Source organism: Lacerta agilis, chromosome 14 (genome assembly GCF_009819535.1).
Source record: "Lacerta agilis isolate rLacAgi1 chromosome 14, rLacAgi1.pri, whole genome shotgun sequence".
Classification (NCBI taxonomy): domain Eukaryota; kingdom Metazoa; phylum Chordata; class Lepidosauria; order Squamata; family Lacertidae; genus Lacerta; species Lacerta agilis.
Window position 1 is genome coordinate 40,019,680 of NC_046325.1, and position 22,748 is coordinate 40,042,427.

The 22,748-nt window shown below is 47.7% G+C and overlaps 1 protein-coding gene across 4 annotated transcripts in view; it reads right to left on the reverse strand.

Annotated features, from left to right (window-relative positions):
• LOC117059464 (transcription initiation factor TFIID subunit 1) overlaps nt 1-3,477 on the reverse strand; it is a 43,634-nt gene extending 40,157 nt beyond the window's left edge. For 3 of the 4 annotated variants that reach the window (XM_033171228.1, XM_033171229.1, XM_033171227.1), the window contains exons 1-3: nt 3,329-3,477; nt 2,248-2,365; nt 1,126-1,242 (exon numbers count right to left, since the gene is read on the reverse strand). In XM_033171228.1, the coding sequence (XP_033027119.1) occupies nt 1,126-1,242; nt 2,248-2,365; nt 3,329-3,457 (364 nt within the window). In that variant the 5' untranslated portion in view covers nt 3,458-3,477. Of the gene's footprint in view, nt 1-118; nt 122-1,125; nt 1,243-2,247; nt 2,366-3,328 lie in introns of all 4 variants that reach the window. The other variant, XM_033171225.1, reaches the window with a different exon arrangement.
• Between the last annotated feature and the right edge of the window lie 19,271 nt (nt 3,478-22,748).

A 22,748-nucleotide genomic window follows, 5' to 3' on the forward strand; every position in this document is an offset into this window, starting at 1 on the left:
GCAGCCCTCCATCACATCACAACTTCGGTTTATTGTCCTTATTAAAAACCACCAGGATTAAACATTCCAAGAAGATCCAGGCACCCTCCATCATCCAAAACAGATCTTCTATTCCCACCATCTGAACAAGATGGTAAAAAAGGTAAAGGTTTACCCTGGACAGCTAAGTCCAGTCAAATTCAACTATGGGGTGCAGCACTCATCTCTGCTTTCAAGCCGAGGGAGCCGGCGTTTGTCCGCAGACAGTTTTTCTGGGTCACGTGGCCAGCATGACTAAACCGCTTGTGGCACAACGGGGCACCGCAACAAGTGCCAGAGTGCACAGAAACGCCATTTACCTTCCCACCGCAGCGGTACCTATTTATCCACTTGCGCTGGTATGCTTTCAAACTGATAGGTTAGCAGGAGATGGGACAAAGTGACAGCAGCTCACCCCGACGTGTGGATTCGAACTGCCAACCTTAAGATCCCACATCCCATTTGAACCAGATGTACCAGGGATCTGGATCAATATAAGGCAGCTTCCTATGTTCTTTTAATATAAAACTCCCAGGTGTCTGTACAGTAAATTTAAAAACAAAGGGAATGTGACAGCACGTGACAGCAGCCACACCCTGGAATTGGCTTCAACTGGCCAGCTAAACCAGGTGAGGGTAGCCGACAGGTCTCAACCCCCTGGTTAGTTAGGGACTTCGCACGCATGCGAAAAACAGGCTCCGTCGGATTGAGAGGACAAGAACAATATGGGCCCAACAGTCAAGAAGGCGGTTTCTGCACGAGCTGTAGAGGGAGGTGAGGAACAGATGGGGCTGGTCATCCAGAGGTACTACCCTTCCCCTAACGCCCCATACACAAGATGCTAAACAAGAAGAGCAACAGGGAGCCAGGGCGAGTGCCAGGTTAGCAAGGAATTTGCTACCAAGGAGAGTGGTGGAGTCTCCTTCTTTGGAGGTCTTTAAGCAGAGGCTTGACAGCCATCTGTCAGGAATGCTTTGATGGTGTTTCCTGCTTGGCAGGGGGTTGGACTGGATGGCCCTTGTGGTCTCTTCCAATTCTATGATTCTATGACCAGTTGAAGAGGTGAAAGATCAGTTGTGACACAGGAAAGCAGCTGCCACCACCTACCTGCCCTCTGAACTGGCTGAAGGTTGCCCATTGCCTGCCGGTACCTGCGGCTCTCATCTTCAGCCACTTCGGTGATGTCAGAATAATCGACAGCATCCTCGGTGCTCTTAACCCAGCCTGGCGGCAAGGAGAGGAACAGGGAAGAACACAGAAAAATTACAGACCAAACAGGCCACACCATTTTTCTATCCCAGCTTCCGCACCCACACTCAAGAATAATGCTGCTCACCAGGGCAATACGGGTTTCAGCATATAATGCCAATTCTGGCCCCACTGCACTGACTGCCAGTTAGTTTCCGGGCCCAATTCAAAGTGCTGGTTTTCATCTATAAAGCCTTAAACGGCTCAGGACCACAATACCTCAAGGAGCACCTCTCTCCATATGAGTCTACCCAGACCTTGAGACTACTGTTGGAGGACCTTCTAGGTATGCCTCCTCCACACGAGGTCAGGAGGGTGGCAAGACAAGAACAAGCCTTTTTTGCAGTGGCTCTCTGCCTGCAGAATGCTCTCCCCAGGGAGGATTACCTGGTGCCTTCATTATACACCTTTAGGCACCATGTGAAAGCATTCTTCAACCAGGCCTTTGGCTGATTAACATCTTATACCACTTTTACACAGGGTTGTGGGAGAGGGTGAGGGGGGTTCATTGGTTTGTGGGTTTTTTTGTTCCTGTTTTATTCTGTATTTTGTGTTTTTATTCTGTATTTTTAAGTTTGAACCACCCAGAGATCTATGGATGAAGAGTGGTACCCAAATTAAAATAAAATATTGTGCTATCATAGTGGTGCTGGACTTCACAGGCGGCTTGTAGAGGCTACTGCTTTGCTAATAAGTTCAGCCATTACTTGCAAACCCTGAGTAAGCAATGCCAGAACACTGAATTAACCAGCTGCACCTCTTTTTAAATGCACAAAAAGGTGTCAGCCTTGATTCCTGAGGGAGCAAAGCCCTTATATCTTAGCCTTTCCCAACCTAGTGCCCTCAGTAAGTTGTTGTACCACAAGTACCAACATCCTTGACCACTGGCCATCAGTTGCAGCTGATGGGGCTTCCAACAACATATGAAAGGCCTGGAGAAAGCTATTCTGTCCCAGTCCTAAGAAAAAAACGTTATCTTACCTTCCTCATCCAACTGGGCTCCGTCTGCCTCAGAAGCATCATCTTCGCTGGCTGTGATTTCTGTTATGAGGCTCCCCAGACCCAATGCCCCAAGTCCAGCCAAATGTTTTTTTGACTCCTGGGGGGGGGGGACAGAAAGAAAACAGGATTTGGCTGGAAAGTAGATGCTCATAGAAAGTAGATGCTCTAACTCAAACCACTGTGCCTTGCTCAGAGATCTGCACTAGTTGCCAATTTGCTACCAGGCCGGGTTGAAGGTGTTACTCTATTGGCATATAAAGCCCTTAATAATTTGAGACCAGTTTACCTAAAGGTCACCCAACACCACGTGTGCCCACTTCCCCATCCCTTCCCTGCTGCCTCCCTCCCTTCCCCTCCTCGCTCCATCCCTCCACCTTCTCTTCCTTGCTCCAGCTTGACCCAGAACCCTCCCCCGTCCTGACAGCTGGGCAGCCCTGCCCCCCCATCCCCATGGCTCGGCAACCCCCGCCCCCTGTCTGCACAGCCCCTGCCCCAACCCACATGGCTGGGCAACCTCCGCCCCCCCCGTCTGCACAGCCCTCGCCACCCCCCTCAATGGCTTGGCAGCCCCCGCATCCCGTCTGCACAGCCCTCGCCCCCCCCCCCCACCATGGCTTGGCAGCCCCCTCTCCCCTTCCTTCCCGCCTCTCCTCCCGCGTGCGGTCCTGCACCCCCCCCCCACACACACACACATCTCCAGCTCCACCGGGCTGGCCAGCCCCCCACCGTTCCCAGTCCCCCCCTCCCCCGTTCAGCTCGACCCGACTAGCCAGTCCCCCGCCCCTACCTTTCCCCCGTGCCCCCCTTGTCCCGTCCCCATTCCAATTTTACCCAGCTTGACAGGTGTCCCGTCCCCCCCCCCACACACACACATTTCCCGGTCCCTCTCCCCTTCAACTCGGCCCCTCCCACTGTGCCCTGCGCCACGCCCCACTCCGCGCGACCCCTTTACCTTGACACAGCCAGCTAGCTAGCTAGCTAGCTACCCAGCCCTCCCTCCCTTCGTCCCCTGCACCTCCGGGCCAGTAAGCCCCCACCCCCACCCCCGACAAGCGCCCACCTGGTCGAGGAGCCCCTCGCCCTCCAGCTGGCCCTGCTCGTTGATGTTGCCGAAGAGGAAGCCGGCCAGGGAGAAGGGCGCCGCCCGGCTGTCGCCGCCCTCGTCCTCCTCGCTCTCCGAGTCCGACATCTCCACGACGCAGCAGCAGCAGCAGCAGCAGCAGCAGCCGACTCCGTTCCTAAGAGCGCCGCCGCCGCTTCAGCCGCCTGCCTTTAAGTGTTTACGCCGGAAGCGGAAGCCGCCGCAACCATAAAAAGCACGCCCGGAGAGTAGAGCGGCGCTAGGAGGCTCCCTGGGCGAGTTCCGCATCATCCGCTACAGCGGCGCCTCTAGGATTCCATCGGCCGGCTTCTCTGTCGATGGGTCGTTTGACTTATACGCCGCTTTCCCCGCAATTTAGCTGTGCTAAAGCGGCTTGCGGTCCCGAAAACATTGGAATACGTCGGAAATATATCAAAATGCAGAAGATGAAGTTCCAAAAAAACAAACAAACCACACAACCCGGCAAAAATCAACCATTTTGCAAATGCAGCAGGAATATAAACAGTGGGGGTTTTTTGCTGGGGGGGGGGCGCATACCCCTAACATTTTGTGAATCTGTGCTTTTGTCCATGTACTATATTTATTTCCCCCGATTTGAACTATAAAATGGTGGTTTTCTTGAGTCAAAATGAGAGTGCCCCCTAAACATTTTTTTTAGAAAAAAGCACTGAATATAAACAAATAATCTTGGCTGGCTGAAGTACTTAAATATGTACTGTATAGCAAAACAGGAGTTCACGGGCCAATGCAGTTTCTGGCAATTGGTCTTGCTGCGCTCCTTGCTGAAATTTAGTTCAGAGAGGAGGGGTAGATGGCATACAGCTGGCTCCCACAGGGGGTGTTACTGGGGTTTTTAAAATTTTGATTATATATATTGTGGTTTTTATGTTGAACTTTTCTGTGAACTGCCCTGAGACCTCCAGGTATGTTGTTGTTGTTTAGTCGTTCGTTCCAACTCTGTGACCCCATGGACCAGAGCACACCAGGCACTCCTGTCTTCCACTGCCTCCCACAGTTTGGTCAAACTCATGTTAGTAACCTCCGGGTATAGGGGGGTATATAAATTCAATAAATAATAAATGATGATGATGATGATGATGATGATGATACTCCCAGAGGAGGCTGGCAGCAGCAAAAGGCGACTATCGGGAAGGGCAAGGATGGTAATTCTCTTTCCCCAGCCTTCTCTAAGTACTAGCTGCTGGTGCACATCTTACTGGAGTTATTGTGTACCCTCTTCCTAGCTCTGCTATATCCTTTGTGGGGCAGGGTGTGTCATGGGATTCTACTCAACAGTGATCCAGAGCAGAACTCCAGTGTATAGTTAGCAGAGTAAAAACTTACAACACGTTGCAGGATTCCCCCAAAAATAGACCAGAGGCAATTAATATTTCATCCAACAGAGCTTTACTGCTGAAGGCAAATGAGCATAATGGTCACAAATCCAATACATTCAGGATTGGCACTGTCCATAAGAAAACGAGCTGCAGCAGACTTATCTTAAACTAACAATAACTTATAAGTCTAAACCTTAACACTATGCATACTATGTACAGAACACCACACCAGAAGGAAAAGAGAAACACCAGAAGGAAAAGTGAAACAAAGGCTCCTTCTGGCCTCTTATTACAGTATAGACATTGTTGTAAGAATATTAAGGTCTTTTATATATATAATAATTGTTATTAATGTACCAAGCAGACACGTATACACATGTGTGAGGCAGCACAGGAGAAACAGCCCTGAAACCATTTTTCACTCCCAAACTGCCAACTGTTTCTCTGCAAGGAAGGAGGTGGTGGGAGAACATTCCCATCGTCTCAGGAATTTAATTCCATCATAACCTTGAAGAAGAGATAAGAGAACCATTTTAAGCCAGCTGTACTCAGCTTCTCTGAAGGAATAGCCAAAACATCATGAACCTTCTGCTTGTTTCTTTCACACAGAGAAGCTCCCACAACCCTCTTGAATTAATTAGAATAGGAAAGATCTCTACACATCAGATCAATGCTTTCGGCCCTAAGAAATGCAAACTGACGGGGCGATGTGACCTTTTCGATCCTCTTTCCCAGTGTGAACAGAATGGGAGGCTTTGGCAGAGACCTCTCTCTTATCATTTACGTTGGCTCGTGTCCCAGTAGCTGGGATCTTGTCTTGCCCATAGTGTTGGGGTCCGCTATTCAGTGACTATGGGTCACTGAAAAGCCAATAAATGCCACAGAGGAGATTCCCATAATCACTCGCTTATTCAGCTGAGTAAAACAGAGCGGGCGAGCCACACTCACCAGTGTGATGGTGAAGCCATGCCCAAATAGCCTTTGTTCATACTTTTTATAGGCACCCCCCCTCCCTTGCCCCCTTTCGAGGTTCCTTGCGATGATCGAAACAGGACACCCTGCCTGGAGACCTTGAAGGGGAGAGTTGCCTGGCAGAGGGAGGTTTTCCTGAAAACCACCTAGCAACGTTATCTGGCCTTCACATATTTGCGGCTCACAAATTCTAAAGCAGGCAGTTTTTTTTACAGAAGCAAAATGACATCAGTTAGGCTAACCCAAAAAACAAGACAAGAACGGGCCTCTGCGGCTTTTCCTGAGACCCCACAATAGGAGGTGGCAGGCAAGATGCTTTTGGGGAGAAACTGATGGGGCATCCGCTGTTGTTCACATGGGGAAGTGGGGCAGTGTGGTGAAAAGAGACTCTTGTGAACATCCCAATCCCTAGGGGGTGCCTGTGCTTACCCTGGGTTCAGTTTCCTTGGAATGAAGACTGTGGGCTTTGTTTGCACCTAGATACTAGGATAGAAGCTTTCACTGCATTAACCCTCCAACCAATCTTGCTTGCCCATTTGTTTGCCCGGGATGCCCAAGTCAAAACTTTGGGTCTGTTTTTCTTTTAAAAACTTTATTTATTGATTTTTCACAAAAAAATACAAATTGTAACATAAACCATAAGTTACTTTGTCTGTTGTCTTCCTGGCCTCCCGTCCTATGGCTTCCATATTTACCCTCTTTTTTTTAATATTATCAAAATAATTGCAATTATAAAGAAATAAAGTGATGCAAAGGGGGGAAAGAGGTGAAGGGGGGGGGAGAACAAAGATGCATATAAATAAGAAAGAAAGAAAATTTACAAAAATGCAATATAATATACTCCCAAATATTCCTACATAAATTTATAGAGTATTGCTTACCCTTGAATGCTGCATATTTCTCCTATACTATTCAACACATCCATTTTAACCTATCTTAATAATTAAACAGTGTTGCTCTTATTTCAAGTCCCGCTCGCATTTTCATCTCACTGTTTTAACTCTTTAAATAGTCAGTTAAAAGTTTCCAGTCCCCAAAGTCACTGGAATGTTGTGGGTTGATATTGTAGGTGTCGTCTTCAGCGAGGCTCCTTTCCCAGCAGATGACATTCTCCTTGTGTCTTCTTGTTTTCGGAGGCTGCCTCTCACGCTCCAGCTGATAGGCCGCCGCTTTTCATCGTGGTTTCATCGTTTCATGCAGGAAAGACAGAAAGGAGATTTTGTTAGGAGGGTACTAAATATCACTGAGGACGCAGGTGGCGCTGTGGTCTAAACCACTGAGCCTAGGGCTTGCCGATCAGAAGGTTGGCAGTTCGAATCCCCGCGACAGGGTGAGCTCCTGTTGTTCGGTCCCTGCTCCTGCCAACCTAGCAGTTCAAAAGCATGTCAAAGTCTGCAACCAGCTTCCTGCTGTGTAAAGGGGGAATGCACTCTGCTGTATGAAGAAACTTGCTACCGCGAGTTAAAAGGTAAAGGTAAAGGGACCCCTGACCATTAGGTCCAGTCGTGTCTGACTCTGGGGTTGCGGTGCTCATCTCGCCTTACTGGCTGGGGGAGCCGGCGTACAGCTTCTGGGTCATGTGTGGCCAGCATGACAAAGCCACTTCTGGCGAACCAGAACAGTGCGTGGAAATGCCGTTTACCTTCCCATCGAAGTGGAACCTATTTATCTACTTGCACTTTTGACGTGCTTTCAAACTGCTAGGTGGGCAGGAGCTGGGACCAAGCAACGGGTGTTAGCAAACGTCCCGCCTAGGGCAAGTTGTGAGACTGACCCCTCAGGCAGGGACGAAGCCTGAGTGCATTCCTGGCTACTCGAGTCCAGTGGCACATTGATATGCGATTGTTCCCCAGCGTGAAGAACAACACACACAAGCCATTAAGGCTAAACTACTTTATTGTAGATAAGATGCTGAGTCTGTCTCTGCTTGCTAGCTCAGTAAATCAGAGCTGTGCATAAGGCATCAAGCATCTCTCGAGCCAGAACTGAAAGTGAAAGTAAAGATATCACATGGTTGAGAGAAAGACAAAACAACTGTCTTTCTCATGGGAAAAAACACAAGTCATATCAGCCTCGCTGCTGCTGCTTTTGCAGCTCGGTCTGTACCAATATCCTAACAACGGGAGCTCACCCCATCGCGGGGATTCGAACCGCCGACCTTCTGATCAGCAAGCCCTAGGCTCTGTGGTTTAACCCACAGCGCCACCCGCGTCCCTAGCGCGAGTTAGGAAGGATAATACTAATCAATATATTCTCTCCTGTCACCCATAACATTCCCACAATATGGAGCTCGGGATTCTTCCTTCCTTTCAAGCACTACCAACATTGCTCTTCCAACAAGACAACAAGAAAGTCCTCACCTCAGTAAAAGAGGAGCAGCAGAGCTCACTGACCCACCGAAGCCTGATCTGACCTGGCATGCAGCTCAAGACGTCCTGTGGGTAACTTTCCCTGTGAACACACTGGAGCAGCCTCCTCAGAAGGTACTGCAGTCTGCCTTTCTGGCGATGTGAAAAGGCCCACTTGATGATGTTAAGACAGCTTCTCCCTGTACACTTGGCCGCTTCTGCCTCATGCTGCTGCATCTCTCCAAGCCCTGAGTCAGCAAAAGAGAAAGGTTTACCTAGACAAAGATGTAAAGGAAAAGAGGCATAAATCAGAAATATTAAGATAGCTGTAAGGTGACATCTGCAATCAGGTCAGGGGAGATTTGCCGGTTGTAGCTGGGGATGTTACTGGAACAAAGTTACTGGAAGGCCTTGTGTAGGAGATCATAAAAGCCCCTCCACCCGCAGAGATCTCATCAAGGAAGACACGTTTACTATGTTGTAAAGAAAACCACAGGGACGCGGGTGGTGCTGTGCCACTTGGGCTTGCCAATCGAAAGGTTGGCGGTTCGAATCCCCGCGACGGGGTGAGCTCCCGTTGTTTGGTCCCAGCTCCTGCCAACCTTGCAGTTCGAAAGCATGCCAGTGCAAGTAGATAAATAGGTACCGCTCTGGCAGGAAGGTAAACAGCGTTTCCATGCGCTGCTCTGGTTTCTCCAGAAGCGGCTTAGTCATGCCGGCCACATGACCCAGAAAAAACTGTCTGCAGAAGCAGACAAACGCCAGCTCCCTCGGCCTGTAAAGTGAGATGAGTGCCGCAACTGCAGAGTCGTTCGAGACTGGACTTGTCAGGGGTCCCTTTACCTTTAAAGAAAACCACAACATGTTCTATTGGACAGAGACCAAACTTTTCTTCACCGTCTCTTCAGTGTAGCCAAAGACTGTGGCAGAAGAGATGCAGAATTTGGGTTTGGGGGACTCTCTGCTGTTAGTGGGAGGACACTTCCCTCTGGGGAGGACACAAAGCAAAACACTCAGCGGAAACCAAGCTAGGGTCTCCTTGATCCACCCATTTCCTCCCGCACCAGTCCCCCTCACCTCGGTGTAGATGGCTGCTGCTTCTTGTGGCATTCCTGCGATTAAATATACCAAGATCAAAGTGCACCAAGAACTCTGGCCAGTAAATTTCAATGGTGGGAATAAATCCTACTCACAAGTCAAAAATCAAACAAAAGTATGTATTCTGAAAAGAATTGCAAACTTAAACAAAGAATGCAAACTTTAACAAACAATACAACTTCAAACTCACAATGATATATATGTGTGGCACAATAATTCGTTACAGTATAAGAATACAAAAGTTTTTAAGTAACAACAAATTCATATTGGTCCATACTCAGAATGGCCGTTTCATGTATTGAGCCGAAGTTAAGAGTCAATTCTGGGTCAAAAACCAGACAGGGCCCTGTTTCTTTGTTGTTGAGAGCAGCGGTGATGTTTTCCACCATGGGAGGGATCCACAGCCAGCATGGCTTTCCAAGAGCCATGAAATGGAGAACCAGATCTTGCTAAGGAAGGGGAAGACACCACAGAAAGCAAACAGGGGAACAGTCCTATCCCATGCCTTGAGCTCCGTTTGCCATACCATTGTAGGTCACAGTGTTCTTCCTCTTACTTCACCATGGCAGACCACCCTTGGCTGAAGGTCTCCAGGCTGAAAAGCTGGCCTACGATGGCCGTCTCTGGTTGCCCTCCAGTGGTGCCGAGTTCCTTAGCCCTTCTGTAACCACAGCAAGGCCAGTATTACCAGGAAGGTGATTGCCACAGGCTTTGGGGATCAGGAATCCCATTTGGGGGGGGGGGGACCCAACAGCTGCTCTGAGCAGGATAGCATCAAAAGAGCCTTGTTTTCTGTACTGTTTGTTATTTGATTAATGTAAGCCAGAAAGCCAAGAACCAAACTGGGAAACCACATTTACGAGGCTACCCCAGAAGTTAACATTTCCAGAAATGGTGAATTTTGCAGATCTGCCTTGACATGCAAACAGGATCAAATTCCGTCCCCATCCTTGCTCCCTAGTAGCCACCTGACGGACAGTCTCCTTTGGGAAACCAGGCTGGAATGGAAACCCCCAGAGGCTGAAGGAGAAAGGATTCCATTGGCCCCTTCGCGACACACTACTCACTTGAGGAATTCCTGGTCATAGAGGAAGTCGGCAAACATCTCTAGGAGAGCTATCAGCAGCTGTGGGAAGTGATGGCGCACAGCTGCCTTGTATTCCTCCATCCCAAGGATGGTGTGCAACAAGCTGGTCAGATGTTGCTGGAAGAGAGAGCTGCAGGTCCCTTTCCTGCATTTCTTTGCCCTGAACTAGGATGCCACACACTTCTGCCCTGCTCCTCTAGCCTACCTGGCAGATAGTGTGCCAAGACAAATCTCCAAGTCCAGAAGCCAATCCACACAATGAAGTTCCAAGTCCAAAGATCAGGAAACGCAGTCCGGGGCCAGTCCAAGTAACCCAAGATAGGTAAGCCAAGAAAATTACAGTGTTACCTTGGTTCTCAAACTTAATCCGTTCCAGAAGTCCGTTCCAAAACCAAGCGTTCCAAAACCAATGTGCACTTTCCCATAGAAAGTAATGTAAAATGGATTAATCTGTTCCAGACGATTAAAAACAACCCCTAAAACAGAAATTTAACATGAATTTTAGCATCTAACGAGACCACTGAGCCATAAAATGAAAGCAATGAACAATGTACTGTAATGTAAAATCAATAAAACAGTATTGTTGATTTAAAAAATTGAAAATGATGTGCTTTTTTCTTACCTGCACTGATGATAGTCATTGTTTGGAGGGGGGGGGGTCGGGTTCCTCTTCCATAATCTCAATCGGTGACTCCTCTCTGGCCATTCCTTCCCTTGCTTTTTCTTACACCACAGACACATGGTTCAGACTCACTGGATCATTTCCTCACCCAAAAATTTTTTTCAATTGAGACTTGCTTTTGCCGATGTTTTAAAATTTGTCTGAAGTGAGACATAGCGTTGTCATTGAAAGTGCTAGTGCCATGACTTACAGCAGCTTTATCAGGGTGATATTCTTCAACAGAAGTTTGCACTTCAGTCCATTTTGCAAACGTTTCTTTTATCATTGCAGTAGATACACTTTCTCTGCTCGGGGGGGGGGGGGGAGCCAAGATGGCCGCCATGTAAGGTTTCCCCTTCCACTTCTCTCCGACCCCTTCTCCTGAATTGGATTTTATAACCGTTGGAGTAAGTTATTTACTTTAGTTTTGCATTTTGCTAGAAGACAAGTAATTGCTGGACTCTCCACTGGTATGATGCCAGATTTTAATTAAGTTTGATGAAGGAGGATTGTCTTGGATTGATCTGGGCGTCTGAGCTTGCCTTGATGGTTAAGGAAAAAAAGCTGCAGCGGCAGCGTGAGCCCTCTGAAACAAGCCGTTTAACCAGATCAAAAACAAAATCTAAACAATTGAGCCTGACAGACTGGGCAATTGGGCCATTCCATGAAAAATGAGCCTGATAAGATTGCTAGATGAGCGCTGGACTTTGGTGAGGAAGATTCCAAACGTGCAGTCTAACCATTTTTTTAAAAGCTAAAGACAAAAGAAGTTTAGTTTATGGACCTTCTTTTCAAAAGTCCACCCACGTAGTCTTCACAGAAGTGTTCAAGTTAAAAGTTTTCTGATGATTGTCCCACCCGTGACAGCATTTCCCCCTTTATTTTGTATCGTTAAATTTCTTAAACTTAATTTTTGATTGCATAGTTGTAACCAATAAACATTGATTTAAACAGATATGCTGAGTTTGCCATTGATTCACCTCCCAACTCACAGAGTTTTTTCCATAAATCAAACTTATCTCAAGCTCCGTGTCCTTTTTTGTCCCACCCGTGACAATACTTTAACATTTAATAAAATTGTCAAAAATATCTATAAAAATAATTTTAAAAAATTAGTAAAATGTTCAGTATCTTATTAAGAACATAGTTTAAATTTTGGTTGTTAATTTTTATGTATATTTACATTGCTACACATGTGTGAATACCAAAAAACATGGTCCAAGTGTCCCACCCGTGACAATGGAATGGCCCAATTGCTGAATTTGCACAAGAGGTATCCGATGGGCTAGAAACAAGGACGAGCGTACTTATAGAGGAGGGGAATAATGGGCCTGACGCTGACCCACAGTCTCCTCACAGTTCTAAATCTCAGCAGTTAACCAGCCGCTTTGAAGATCCCCCCAAGCAGCCAAAAAGCCCAAGGTCAAAAGCCTCAAAGAATAACGATAACACAGGAAAGATTACAGAGATTAAAGTAACCCAATTAATTCACACCGCTGCCCAAACAACTCCCCAAAAGCTATCTCCTCCGTGCGGAGCTAACGAGGAGATTTCAGCTGGGAAATTGCTAAGTTTGTTAGGAGAACAAAGTCTACTTACCGGAAGGTCATTGGTATTGATTCTTCGAAAGTTGGAGAGCATTGAGAACTCTGTAGCCGGTGGTCAAGGGGCGGAGAGCCCGGTGCTTTGGTGTGAAGCTTATTGTTTGTTAAATAATTTTTATTAATTTTCAATTACAAAAGCCCCATATGCGGCATATTATATTAACACCAAATAGCAATACCAATTCAAATACAAATCACTTACATAGCCAATTATAAATTTTGTGTGGCATCCCACGTGCTGTACTTCGAGGTCTGTTTCCCTTTGATTCTGCCTCCAGACCATTACTCAAACCAAATACAATCCACTCTTCATAAAATCCCTTATACCACAGCTACAATAATTAACTTCACTTTGCATGAACACATATAATCATTTGTAAATTGGCAAGTGAAGTTCTCCTTTCTTCCTGTGTGAGGTTTTAATTTCCATCAATGGTTCCTCTAATTCTTTATCAAATATTATGTTCATATTAGTTATTCCTGATCCTTTTGTGCCTTACAGCTGCGTTGACTCAAAGTTATTCTGGAGAAATCTCTGTCTTTGTTCTCAACTCTTCTGATTGCAGCTGTAAAATTCCACTTTTGATTTCAGGCAGGGAGTCACCCAACGTCCTGCCAGAGCCCTGGCAGGCCTCCAAATTCTCCCCTCCACATCCCATCAAAACAATTATAATTATTCATAGAAGAATGATCTGGTGTCCCGCCAGAGCCACGGCATGTCTTCAAAGTTTAGTCCCTCCTCCCCTCAATCAGGAGGCAAGTGAGAAATTAACTCTGCAGAGGCTCCAAGTCATTTTTATAATTATTCCAAACAATATTTTCCTCACACAGTCCCGTTTATCATTATAATCCATACCTGTACTCCCATCTCCTTTCTTCTTCACTTGCTTTAAAGAACAAAGTTTTTGGCATTCTCAAGGGGTTTGCTGAGTCATTTATGTAAATAAGGATTTATAATGAAGTGATTGGCTCCCCCCCCAAAAAAACATACTATCTTGTTGCTTGAATTAAGTCATCTTTCCAATTTAAATCTGTACGACCTTGTAGCTGTTCTGATTTGGCAATCTTGTCCCATCATTACCAGCATGTGTTTGTGCATAAGTCCTAATTAATCTCTTAATGAACAGAAGAACCGCTGCTCTTAATGGCGGCATTGGAGGGTTACAGAGTGGTGAAGTGCTTTTGTACCCAGCATCTCCCTGCCTCTCACATCCATGTCGGAGCAAAAGCCAGGTAACGAGACGATAATTACCAATCATCTTTGTTTATTGCTTTGCCAACAATCTCCGCTATCGTGGGAGCTGTGCCATTAAGGCAGCCGGAAACCAGAAGCCAGTGTAAAGCTTATTAAAATTTAGATATTTCCTGCTGGTCCATGTGCTGGATGAGAGAAGTCATGTTGTGGGGGCAAGAACTTTACACTGATGAAGCTGAACTCTTCCATCGACTCGTCTTCCATGCCTGGAGGGTGACCTGGAGCATTATCCATAAGAAGCAGGCACTTCATTGGAATATTTTTTTTGTCTTGGAGGTATTTTTTCACACTTGGCCCGAACACTTCATGAACCCACTCAATAAAAAATTGCCTGGTTACCCAAGCTCTGCTGTTTGCCCTCCACTGTGGGAATATGTTTTGTAGGTGCCTTTGCACCTGGTTATTTATGTTTATTTATGCTTGTTTACATTTACTTTGTGGAATCCTTCCGCCCTTGGAAGGAAGGGTAAAAAGGATCCGAAAGGCAGCTCACTGCATGGATCCTTCCGCAGTTAAAAAAGGCGCTTTAGTTTTAAATAAGGTAAACGGTCATTAGTCTTCTTCCCACCTAAACTTAGCACAGTAACAGGATTGTAATTGGTTGATATGTATGTTGTGACGTTATTTCACCCCTCAATAAATAGCCGCCATTCCCTGTCGTGGTGTGGAGAAAGCGCGAGGCAAGCCGAGTAAGATCATCGTTGCGTGGCAAGCACAGATAGAAAGAGAAACTGAAACTAACCACGCAGGGTAGCGGAAGGCTTCTTCACCAGACTGCAGTCTCCATTGTGTTTATTTAATTTCATTTTACTTTAAAAGCTTTTATTTGGCCGCCTAGTTTCTCTTAGTTCAGTTCTTTTCTTCTCTGGAATCTTTGGAACGCACAGACGCTAGCAGAGAACTTCCGAGGCAACCAACTTCACGAACTCACAAGCTAAAACCTTCAGACCATAGTCAGTGGACCCATTTCGTGACGTAGTGGGAGCAGGTTTCTCCAGGATTACTCGTCGCCCATCTGCTGGCTACCCCCACACTCCACATCACATGCATTTTGCTTTTTATGACATTGCTTTTCTTAAATACTCTGGGGTTCTCAGAATGGTAGACTAGCAGAGGCTTCAACTTAAAATCTCCACTTGCGTTCACACAAAATAAAAGTGTCAGCCTGTCTTTCATGGGCCTGTGTCCTGGCAATGCTTTCTCCTCCTTGTTATGTAGGTCCTCTTTGGCATTTTCTTTCAAAAGAGATCTGAATGAAACCCTGCGACTCAACATAATCTTTAAATTCCAAAACAAATTGGTCAGCGTCTAATTTGTTGGCACTGGCAACTTCACCATGTCTCGCCACACTGTGTACACCACTTCTCCTCTTAAAATTATCAAACCACCCTCTACTTGCCTTGAACCTCTCACCCTCAGCACTTGCTCCAGGGGTTTTTCTGATGAGGTCGGCATGCAAATGTAAAGCTTTTTCACAAATTATGCTCTCATAAATGCTGTCACCGGCCAACTGTTTTTCAGTTATCCATATTAGAAGCAATCTTTCCACTTCAACAATTGTCTGTTTTAATTGCTTTGTGAGTGTTTTGCAACACTGGCTCCTTTAATAGCATCCTTGTTTTTTAAGATGGTACAAATTGGAGATTTAGCCATACCAAACTGCATTGCAGGATCACTTACACAGACACCATGCTTGGAAATTTCCTTCTTTACCTCTACAGTTGTTCTGTTAATGGTTCTCTTGCCTTTGCTGCTTTTATTCATTTCCGCAGTCACACAATCAATCAATCAATCAGTAGCTGAACTGGGTTCCACACAGTTACAAAAACAAATTAACCGAAAAAGCCACACAAACAAAAATGTAAAAAAATAGCAAAAACTAAAGCACCAAATATAAGCTCCAAATATCACCTCCGTGTTGCGTGGATGCTAGGGACTCACAGCCAACAGACCTCAGCGTAGCACTCTGAGTGGATGTGTTACACTCAAATCTGAAGCGGAACACTCAAACCAGAAGCGGAACACTCTAATTGGAAGTGTAGGTCTCAAACCAGAGCACGTTCGGCTTCCAAAAAAAAGTTCACAAACCGGAACACTCACTTCCGGGTTTGCAGCATTCGGGTTCAAAGTTGTTCGAGAACTAAGCTGTTCAAAAACCAAGGTACCACTGTATATGAAAATGATGTATCATTAGTAAACTAGCTGAAAGTATAAAACAAGGTCAAATACATGCTGGAAATGTAAGGAAAAAGAAGACACCTTTTATCATATCTGAGGGACATGTAAAGCAGTAAAAGAATTATGGGAGTCCTATCCCGTGCCTTGAGCTCCGTTTGCCATACCATTGGGAGGTCACAGTGTTATTCCTCTTACTTCACCATGGCAGACAACCGCTGGTCTGAAAAGTTGGTCTACGATGGCCATCTCTGGTTGCTCTCCAGTGGTGCTGAGAAGGAGATGCAGATGTTCCTTAGCCCCGCTGTAACCAAAACTAGGCCACCTCCACCTGTCAGAGAAAAATGAGAGGGTTACTTAGACGCTACAAGGAAGCGGGGCTGTCTGCAGACTGATCCATCCATCCCTATAACGAAAGAGGACCCTTGATGTGTGCCACCAGTTGTCCTCCTTCTATGGTAACAGGCTGATTTTTTTGGCCTATGATAAAAAGCCTTCTCTTTCTACAGGCAAACTTTGCAAAGGAGAATTTCCAACAGTTTGGTACCAATTTTTTTTTTTTAGTGAATATCAGATTTTTGGTGAAAAACCGTCCACAGGAGAATTTGCAACAGTTTGGCACCATTTTTGAGTGAATTGGATAACATCAGATTTTTGATGAAATTGTGACCCCACAGGTTAGGGATTTTTGCAAAAAAATGTTTTTCTGTGAGTTAAGGCAGGGGGAATGCTGCTTTCTCCACCCTGCACCCTGCCGCCGATCCCAAAAGCAGCAGCATCCCCACTGCTTTCTCCACCACCCCGCGCCCGGCACCAATCGGTGGCGGGGAGGTGGTGGAGAAAATAGCGGGCATGCTTTCTCCACCACTCTGCGCCCTGCCGCCGATCCCAAAAGTCTTATGGAGCAAAAAATATGGTAATTTGCAACAGTTTGGCACCATTTTTGAGTGAATTGGATGAAGTCAGATTTATAAATGCACGTGAATCAGTTCCCCTACCCATTGTTGGCAAAAAGTAGAAGCTCGCTAGACTGCTCCCAGAAGGAGGATTCCCCATTCCTGAACCCATGTTTCTCAGGACCTTTGGCTGAGGTTGTTGTCCTGACATTGCCAGGCCCATCTCAACAATCATGTGTCATGTCCACCCAATGGCATGAAGTTGGCTCCCAGAGTTTGTTCCAATGAGTCTGGGCTCTTCAGCACTCATAGCAGGGCAATTTTCCGCCACCAGTGCTCTAGCCGTCTCAGCGGTTGTTTCATCGCCCTCAGCTCTGGGAAAACTTCGGAGCCAGACAGCCAATAGCCCTGGTTAACTCCACATTCCAGCGGGCCACCATGGAATCAGCTGAAAAGCCATCAACATGGGATAAAACATCCCCTTGGGAAACCATTTGGTTTCATATCCCCAGAGAGCGCATTCATTCATTCCTTTAGAGGAGGGGTCAGCAAACTTTTTCAGCAGGGCGCTGGTCCACTGTCCCTCAGACCTTGTGGGGGGCCGGACTATATTTTGGAAGGAAAAAAATGAACGAATTCCTATGCCCCACAAATAACCCAGAGATGCATTTTAAATAAAAACACACATTCTACTCATGTGAAAACACCAGGCAAGCCCCACAAATAACCCAGTGATGCATTTTAAATAAAAGGACACATTCTACTCATGTAAAAACACGCTGATTCCCGGGCTGGATTTTGAAGGCGATTGGGTCGGATCTGGCCCCCGGGCCTTAGTTTGCCTACCCATGCTATAGAGCAGGGGTGGCCAACTCCCAAGAGACTGCGATCTACTCACAGAGTTAAAAACTGGCAGTGATCTACCCCCTTTTGGGGGGTTCAGGTCAAAGTTGTTGAACTTTTTTTTAGGAAGGAAAGCCCTGTTTTTGGGGGGTTCACGTAAAAGTTGTTGAGCTTCTTGAGGGAAGAGGAAAGCAACATTGAGCCTTTTTTAGGAAGGAAAGCCCTGTTTTGGTGGTTCAGGTCATTTTAGGGGTGCAGGGCAAAGACGTTGAGGTTTTTTGGGGGGGAGCCGAAGATTTTTAGCTTCTTTGGGGGGTGCCACTGATCTACCGGTGATCTACCACAGACGTCCAGTGATCTACCGGTAGATCACGATCTACCTGTTGGACATGCCTGCTATAGAGCATTTGTACTCCTCTCTTCAGCCAAAAAGGTTCCCAGAGAGGCTTACATGGAATAAAAAAAAACAAGACACTCCCTACTCGCAGGCTTATATTCTAATCAACCAACCAAAAGAAATACAACACGCAAGGAAAGGGGGCAAGGAGGGCAGAGGAAAAGGAAACTCACAAAATCAGCCCCCCAGTGTCTAGAATGCTGTTCCTGTCTCTCCCAAGGAGGCAGCCTGATGAAAGGGCTGTCGCCAGATGACAGTTGAGGGAGAGGAAGACTGGTGGAGCTGGCCTGTCTCAGCAGAGCCGATGGCGCTGTTTCTCCTTCCTTCCTCTATGAGTATAGCTCCATCAGGCCTCCTCTCTCTATGCCTGGGAGCAGCCATTGGCTCAGCTCTGGGGAAAGACCAGCTTTCTATGACCTTGGATAGCTCTTTGCCAAACTTGGTGACACCATTAATCTATGTTCTAGAGTTAAGTCCACTGGACATGGCAATGTACACTTACCTCCAGGAGTTTTTTGGATGCCATCTTCTAATGTAGTAACTGAGCGAAGGTCACTACAGCCAACCTCTGCAAACCTCAATATGCTGAGGATGCCGGAACCTCAGTTCAAATGGTCACAAGCTCCGTTACTAGCTAACAGTCCTTGAGAACATGGAATGCACGGCCACAGTGCCAAGATTCTAGGAGATTCCGTGTGGCCTAGTGGTCAGAGCAAATTTAATTCCATACACTTCAAGGGTGGCATATATTCTTTTAAATGTACAGTTTTAATACTTTTTGTATTATTTTTATCCTGCTTTTCAGACAGATGTTGTCTCCTAAAGCAGCTGACACCGATTTGAAAAAAAGGTGATACAAGTCCTGTTCTCAGATTTGGAAACTTCAAAAGACAAGACACCCAATGGAAGGGATCTGGAGGAACAAGGCAGAAGAAGGACACATTGCAGAAGACCCAAGGAAAGGCCTGAGATGTCCACAGGCAAATCATGTCCTGCTGAGGCTAAGCTGACCTTCTTGGACAGAGATACAGGAACTCACCCTGTAGCCCGTCATGCCCAACTTCAGGGGAGATGGGGAGCTCAAGGCCCCCTCAGATTCCCCTGGGGGACTTATCTGGACCCCACAGGCAGCAGACAGTGCCAGTGTGATGGCCTGGGAGTCAGACTCTGATGCTGAACCTGAGGGATCCCAGCCTGCACAGGATTCCCCGCCTCCAGAACCAGCTGAGCCGGGGCCAGGGCTTGAGCCTGAAGGATCCCCACCTGTGCTGGATCCCCAGGTGCAGGCATCAGCGGAGTCTGCTCTGGCTCCTGATGGGAGGGAGGACCCATTGCCTGCAGGTGCTCCACTCCCAGCCTCTTCAGAGGAAGCTGAGGCAGCCCCTGGGTCCAGTAACCCACCAGCCTCTCCTGAGCTACAGAGGCTCAGGGCAGAGAGGCGAAGGGAGTTAAGTGCCTACAGGAGGAGTGCTCGCCTCCAGGCCTGGAGGAGAGGCGAGTCTCCGGAGGATCAGGGCCGCCCTAAGCATAGGGCCAGATAAAAGCCAGCCAGACCAGCCCAAGTTGCGTGAGCCACTTAGTTGCAAGCGTATGCTCAACCTGCAACCTCGTGCCTTGGACCTTGACCTGCTCCCTGCCTCGCTCCCTGCCGGACTGACCTCCTTTGGACCTCTAGACCCAGGACTGGACTTGGACCTTGCTTCACGGACAAACCCTTGGGGCCAGCACAGCCAGGCAAATGGACAGGCTCACTTGAGGGGCTTGGTTGCAATAGCATTAGACTACAGGTTCCATGATGGTTTGTTGGTTTGTTTTTACATTTTATTTTTTCCAATTTTTCATTTCACAATGCTTCTACAAAAAAACAATTAAATCTAAACAAAAGCCAACACTTTCTTTGACTTCCCTCCCCACCCCTCCCTGCGGTTCCTTATTTCATATCACAATCTTACTGCATAGCCAATTTCAACCTATTTATAAATGTAATCTTTTCACTCTCTAGGAGTTACTTTTTTACTGCTCATGTTTATGTCAGTCCTGCTAAAGTTTTTAACTGTTTACACTTCGTCTTTATACATTCAACACATCCCCCCTATCCTGTTAAAAAAAGGCTTTCATCATGATTTCTTATCCTTCCATTTAATTTTGCCATATTTCAGCCTGCGTACCAGATGGAGCTGGTAGACAGCTGCCCTGGATACAGAATTGACCTGCGCCTCCGTGGACTTACCTCCAGGAGTCTTTTGGACGCCATCTTCTAATGTAATGACTGAGCGAAGGTCACTACAGCCAACCTCTGCAAACCGCAAGATGCTGGAACCTCAGTTCAAATGGTCACAAGCTCCGTCGCTAGCCAACAGTCCTTGAGAACATGGAATGCACGGCCACACTGCCAAGATTCTAGGAGATTCCATGTTGCCTAGTGGTTAGAGCAAATTTAATTCCATACACTTCAAGGATGGGATATATTCTTTTAAATGTACAGTTGTTGTTGTTGTTGTGTTTTTAATCCTGCTTTTCAGACAGATGTCAGTTTTCAGGCAGATAACAGTTCATTTCGCCATATCTGCGTATTCCATACGTTTTAATTGCCAGTCTTTTTTCATTGGGACTGTTTCCTCTTTCCATCTTTGGGCATATGCCATTCAGGCAGCCATGGTTTGTGTGTTTTATGTGCTCATTGAGAATTTATAGCCTGCCTCGAAGGGCCTATCGCCCTCACAAGGGGCTCCCTCCTGAACCCTGGTGTAAGAAGTGTGGTGGATTCAAGCAAGACCTAAGGCAGTGACCAGGGCCGTCTTTACCCAGAGGTGCAAGGGGTGCGAGGCACCTGGGTGCCGATTTCTGGGGGGTGGCAGGCGCCTGCCACTGAAACCGCCTAAGCTCTTAACTATCTACCTGTTCCACTGCTCCAGGCCTGCTGAGGCACTTCCTCTGCTTGCAGAAAATCCACAGACCAGTAGTTCCTCTTGCCATTGATTTTTGAGGGGTCTTTTAACTCCAGCCGAAAACAGGGGTTGGAGGAGAGGTTGTGTCGAACTGACTCCTTCCACCTCTGGCAGCTGCTATCCCTAAAAATCGGGAACAGGGCCTCGATATCTGCTATGATCTGGCGCAACTGCAGCCTCTTCTTCGGGGAGTGCTGGATGACCAAGGCAATCATCGGCAAGTAGCTGTAGGGAGGCTTCGAGTGCCGACTGTACGCTTTCTTCTTGCGCGCCCTCGATGGGGCGGATGGGCCTTGCGCGAGCCTGGGCGCCTCGGGACCCGGGATTGCTGCTGGAGGGGGCGGCGGCAGCGTCGTCGTCTCGGGGGGCGTCTGGGGCTGTTGGCTCGGGGCGTCGAGAGGCTCCATGTCGACGTCGGGCACGAGGAGCGGTTCTTGGTGGGGACGGGCGGCGCAGAGGGTTCCCAGAGTCCGGGTGACCAGCATGGATGGCGCCTGCAGAAAATGCTGTCGGTGAACGTGTACTCGAGCTGGGATTGGGACCCAGGTGGCGCTGTGGGTTAAACCACAGAAGCCTAGGGCTTGCTGATCAGAAGGTCGGCGGTTCGAATCCCTGCCACGGGGTGAGCTCCCGTTGCTTGGTCCCAGCTCCTGCCCACCTAGCAGTTTGAAAGCACGTCAAAGTGCAAGTAGATAAATAGGTACCGCTCCGGCGGGAAGGTAAACGGCGTTTCCGTGCGCTGCTCTGGTTCGCCAGAAGCGGCTTTGTCATGCTGGCCACATGACCCGGAAGCTGTCTGCGGACAAACGCTGGCTCCCTCGGCCTATAGAGCGAGATGAGCGCCGCAACCCCAGAGTCGGACACGACTGGACCTAATGGTCAGGGGTCCCTTTACCTTTACCTTAGTTGTCCTTGCCCCAAGGCCGAGTCGGGTCGCGGAGTACCTTGATGAAGCGGTCGTTGAGCGACAGGTTGTGGTGCATGGAGTTGCACCAGCCTGTGTAGGTGCTGTGGAAGAAGGGGGAACAATCCAGCAGGTACTTGTTGATCTCGGCCAGTCAGGTGCCCCCCGGCCGAGTCCCGGATCGCCATGGCAATCAGCATGTAGGGAGGCTTCAGGCGATGCATGCAAGGCTTCCCCGGTGCTGTATTCGCGTTGCCAGGCGAAGGCGCCAAGCCCTGGCGTGGAGATGCCCCGATGCTGCTGGCTGGACTTAGGGTGGCACAATCGCCGTTTGAAGCCCAGCTCGCTGTTGCCAGGCAGCGGCAGCGACACGCTGCTGCTTTCCTGTTCGCTGCTGAGCTTGTCCTTGTAATGAGGGGCAAAGATCTCCAGCTTCATGGTGGAGCCTTCAGCCTTGAAGGGGCCCAGCTCAGCTCCCCCTGCCCACGGGTCTCTGCTTCCTCAGGGATGATCAGTGGGCCTTCTGAACACAGCAATGGGACGGTGTAGGCTCACGCTAACAAAAGTTGGGGTGCATCTCTTCTTTTACACTAAGGGGGTTGAGCAATTCCAGAAAACTTTAAAGGTTCCTGGACACTTTGGTTCAAGGTCTCTCGCTCCTTGGAAGAAGGGGAGGGAACTCTGTCGCAACAGAAAAATAAAGTTCTGCCTTGCTTTCCACTGGATCCTTCCTCCATCCATTTTTCTCCGACCTATCATGGACTTAGGGGACTCAGAGTTCCATGGGGAGTTGGGCAGCAAAAGCCAAACCCCAATTTTCACATCAATATCAGTGAAACAAAGCAAGTGAAAG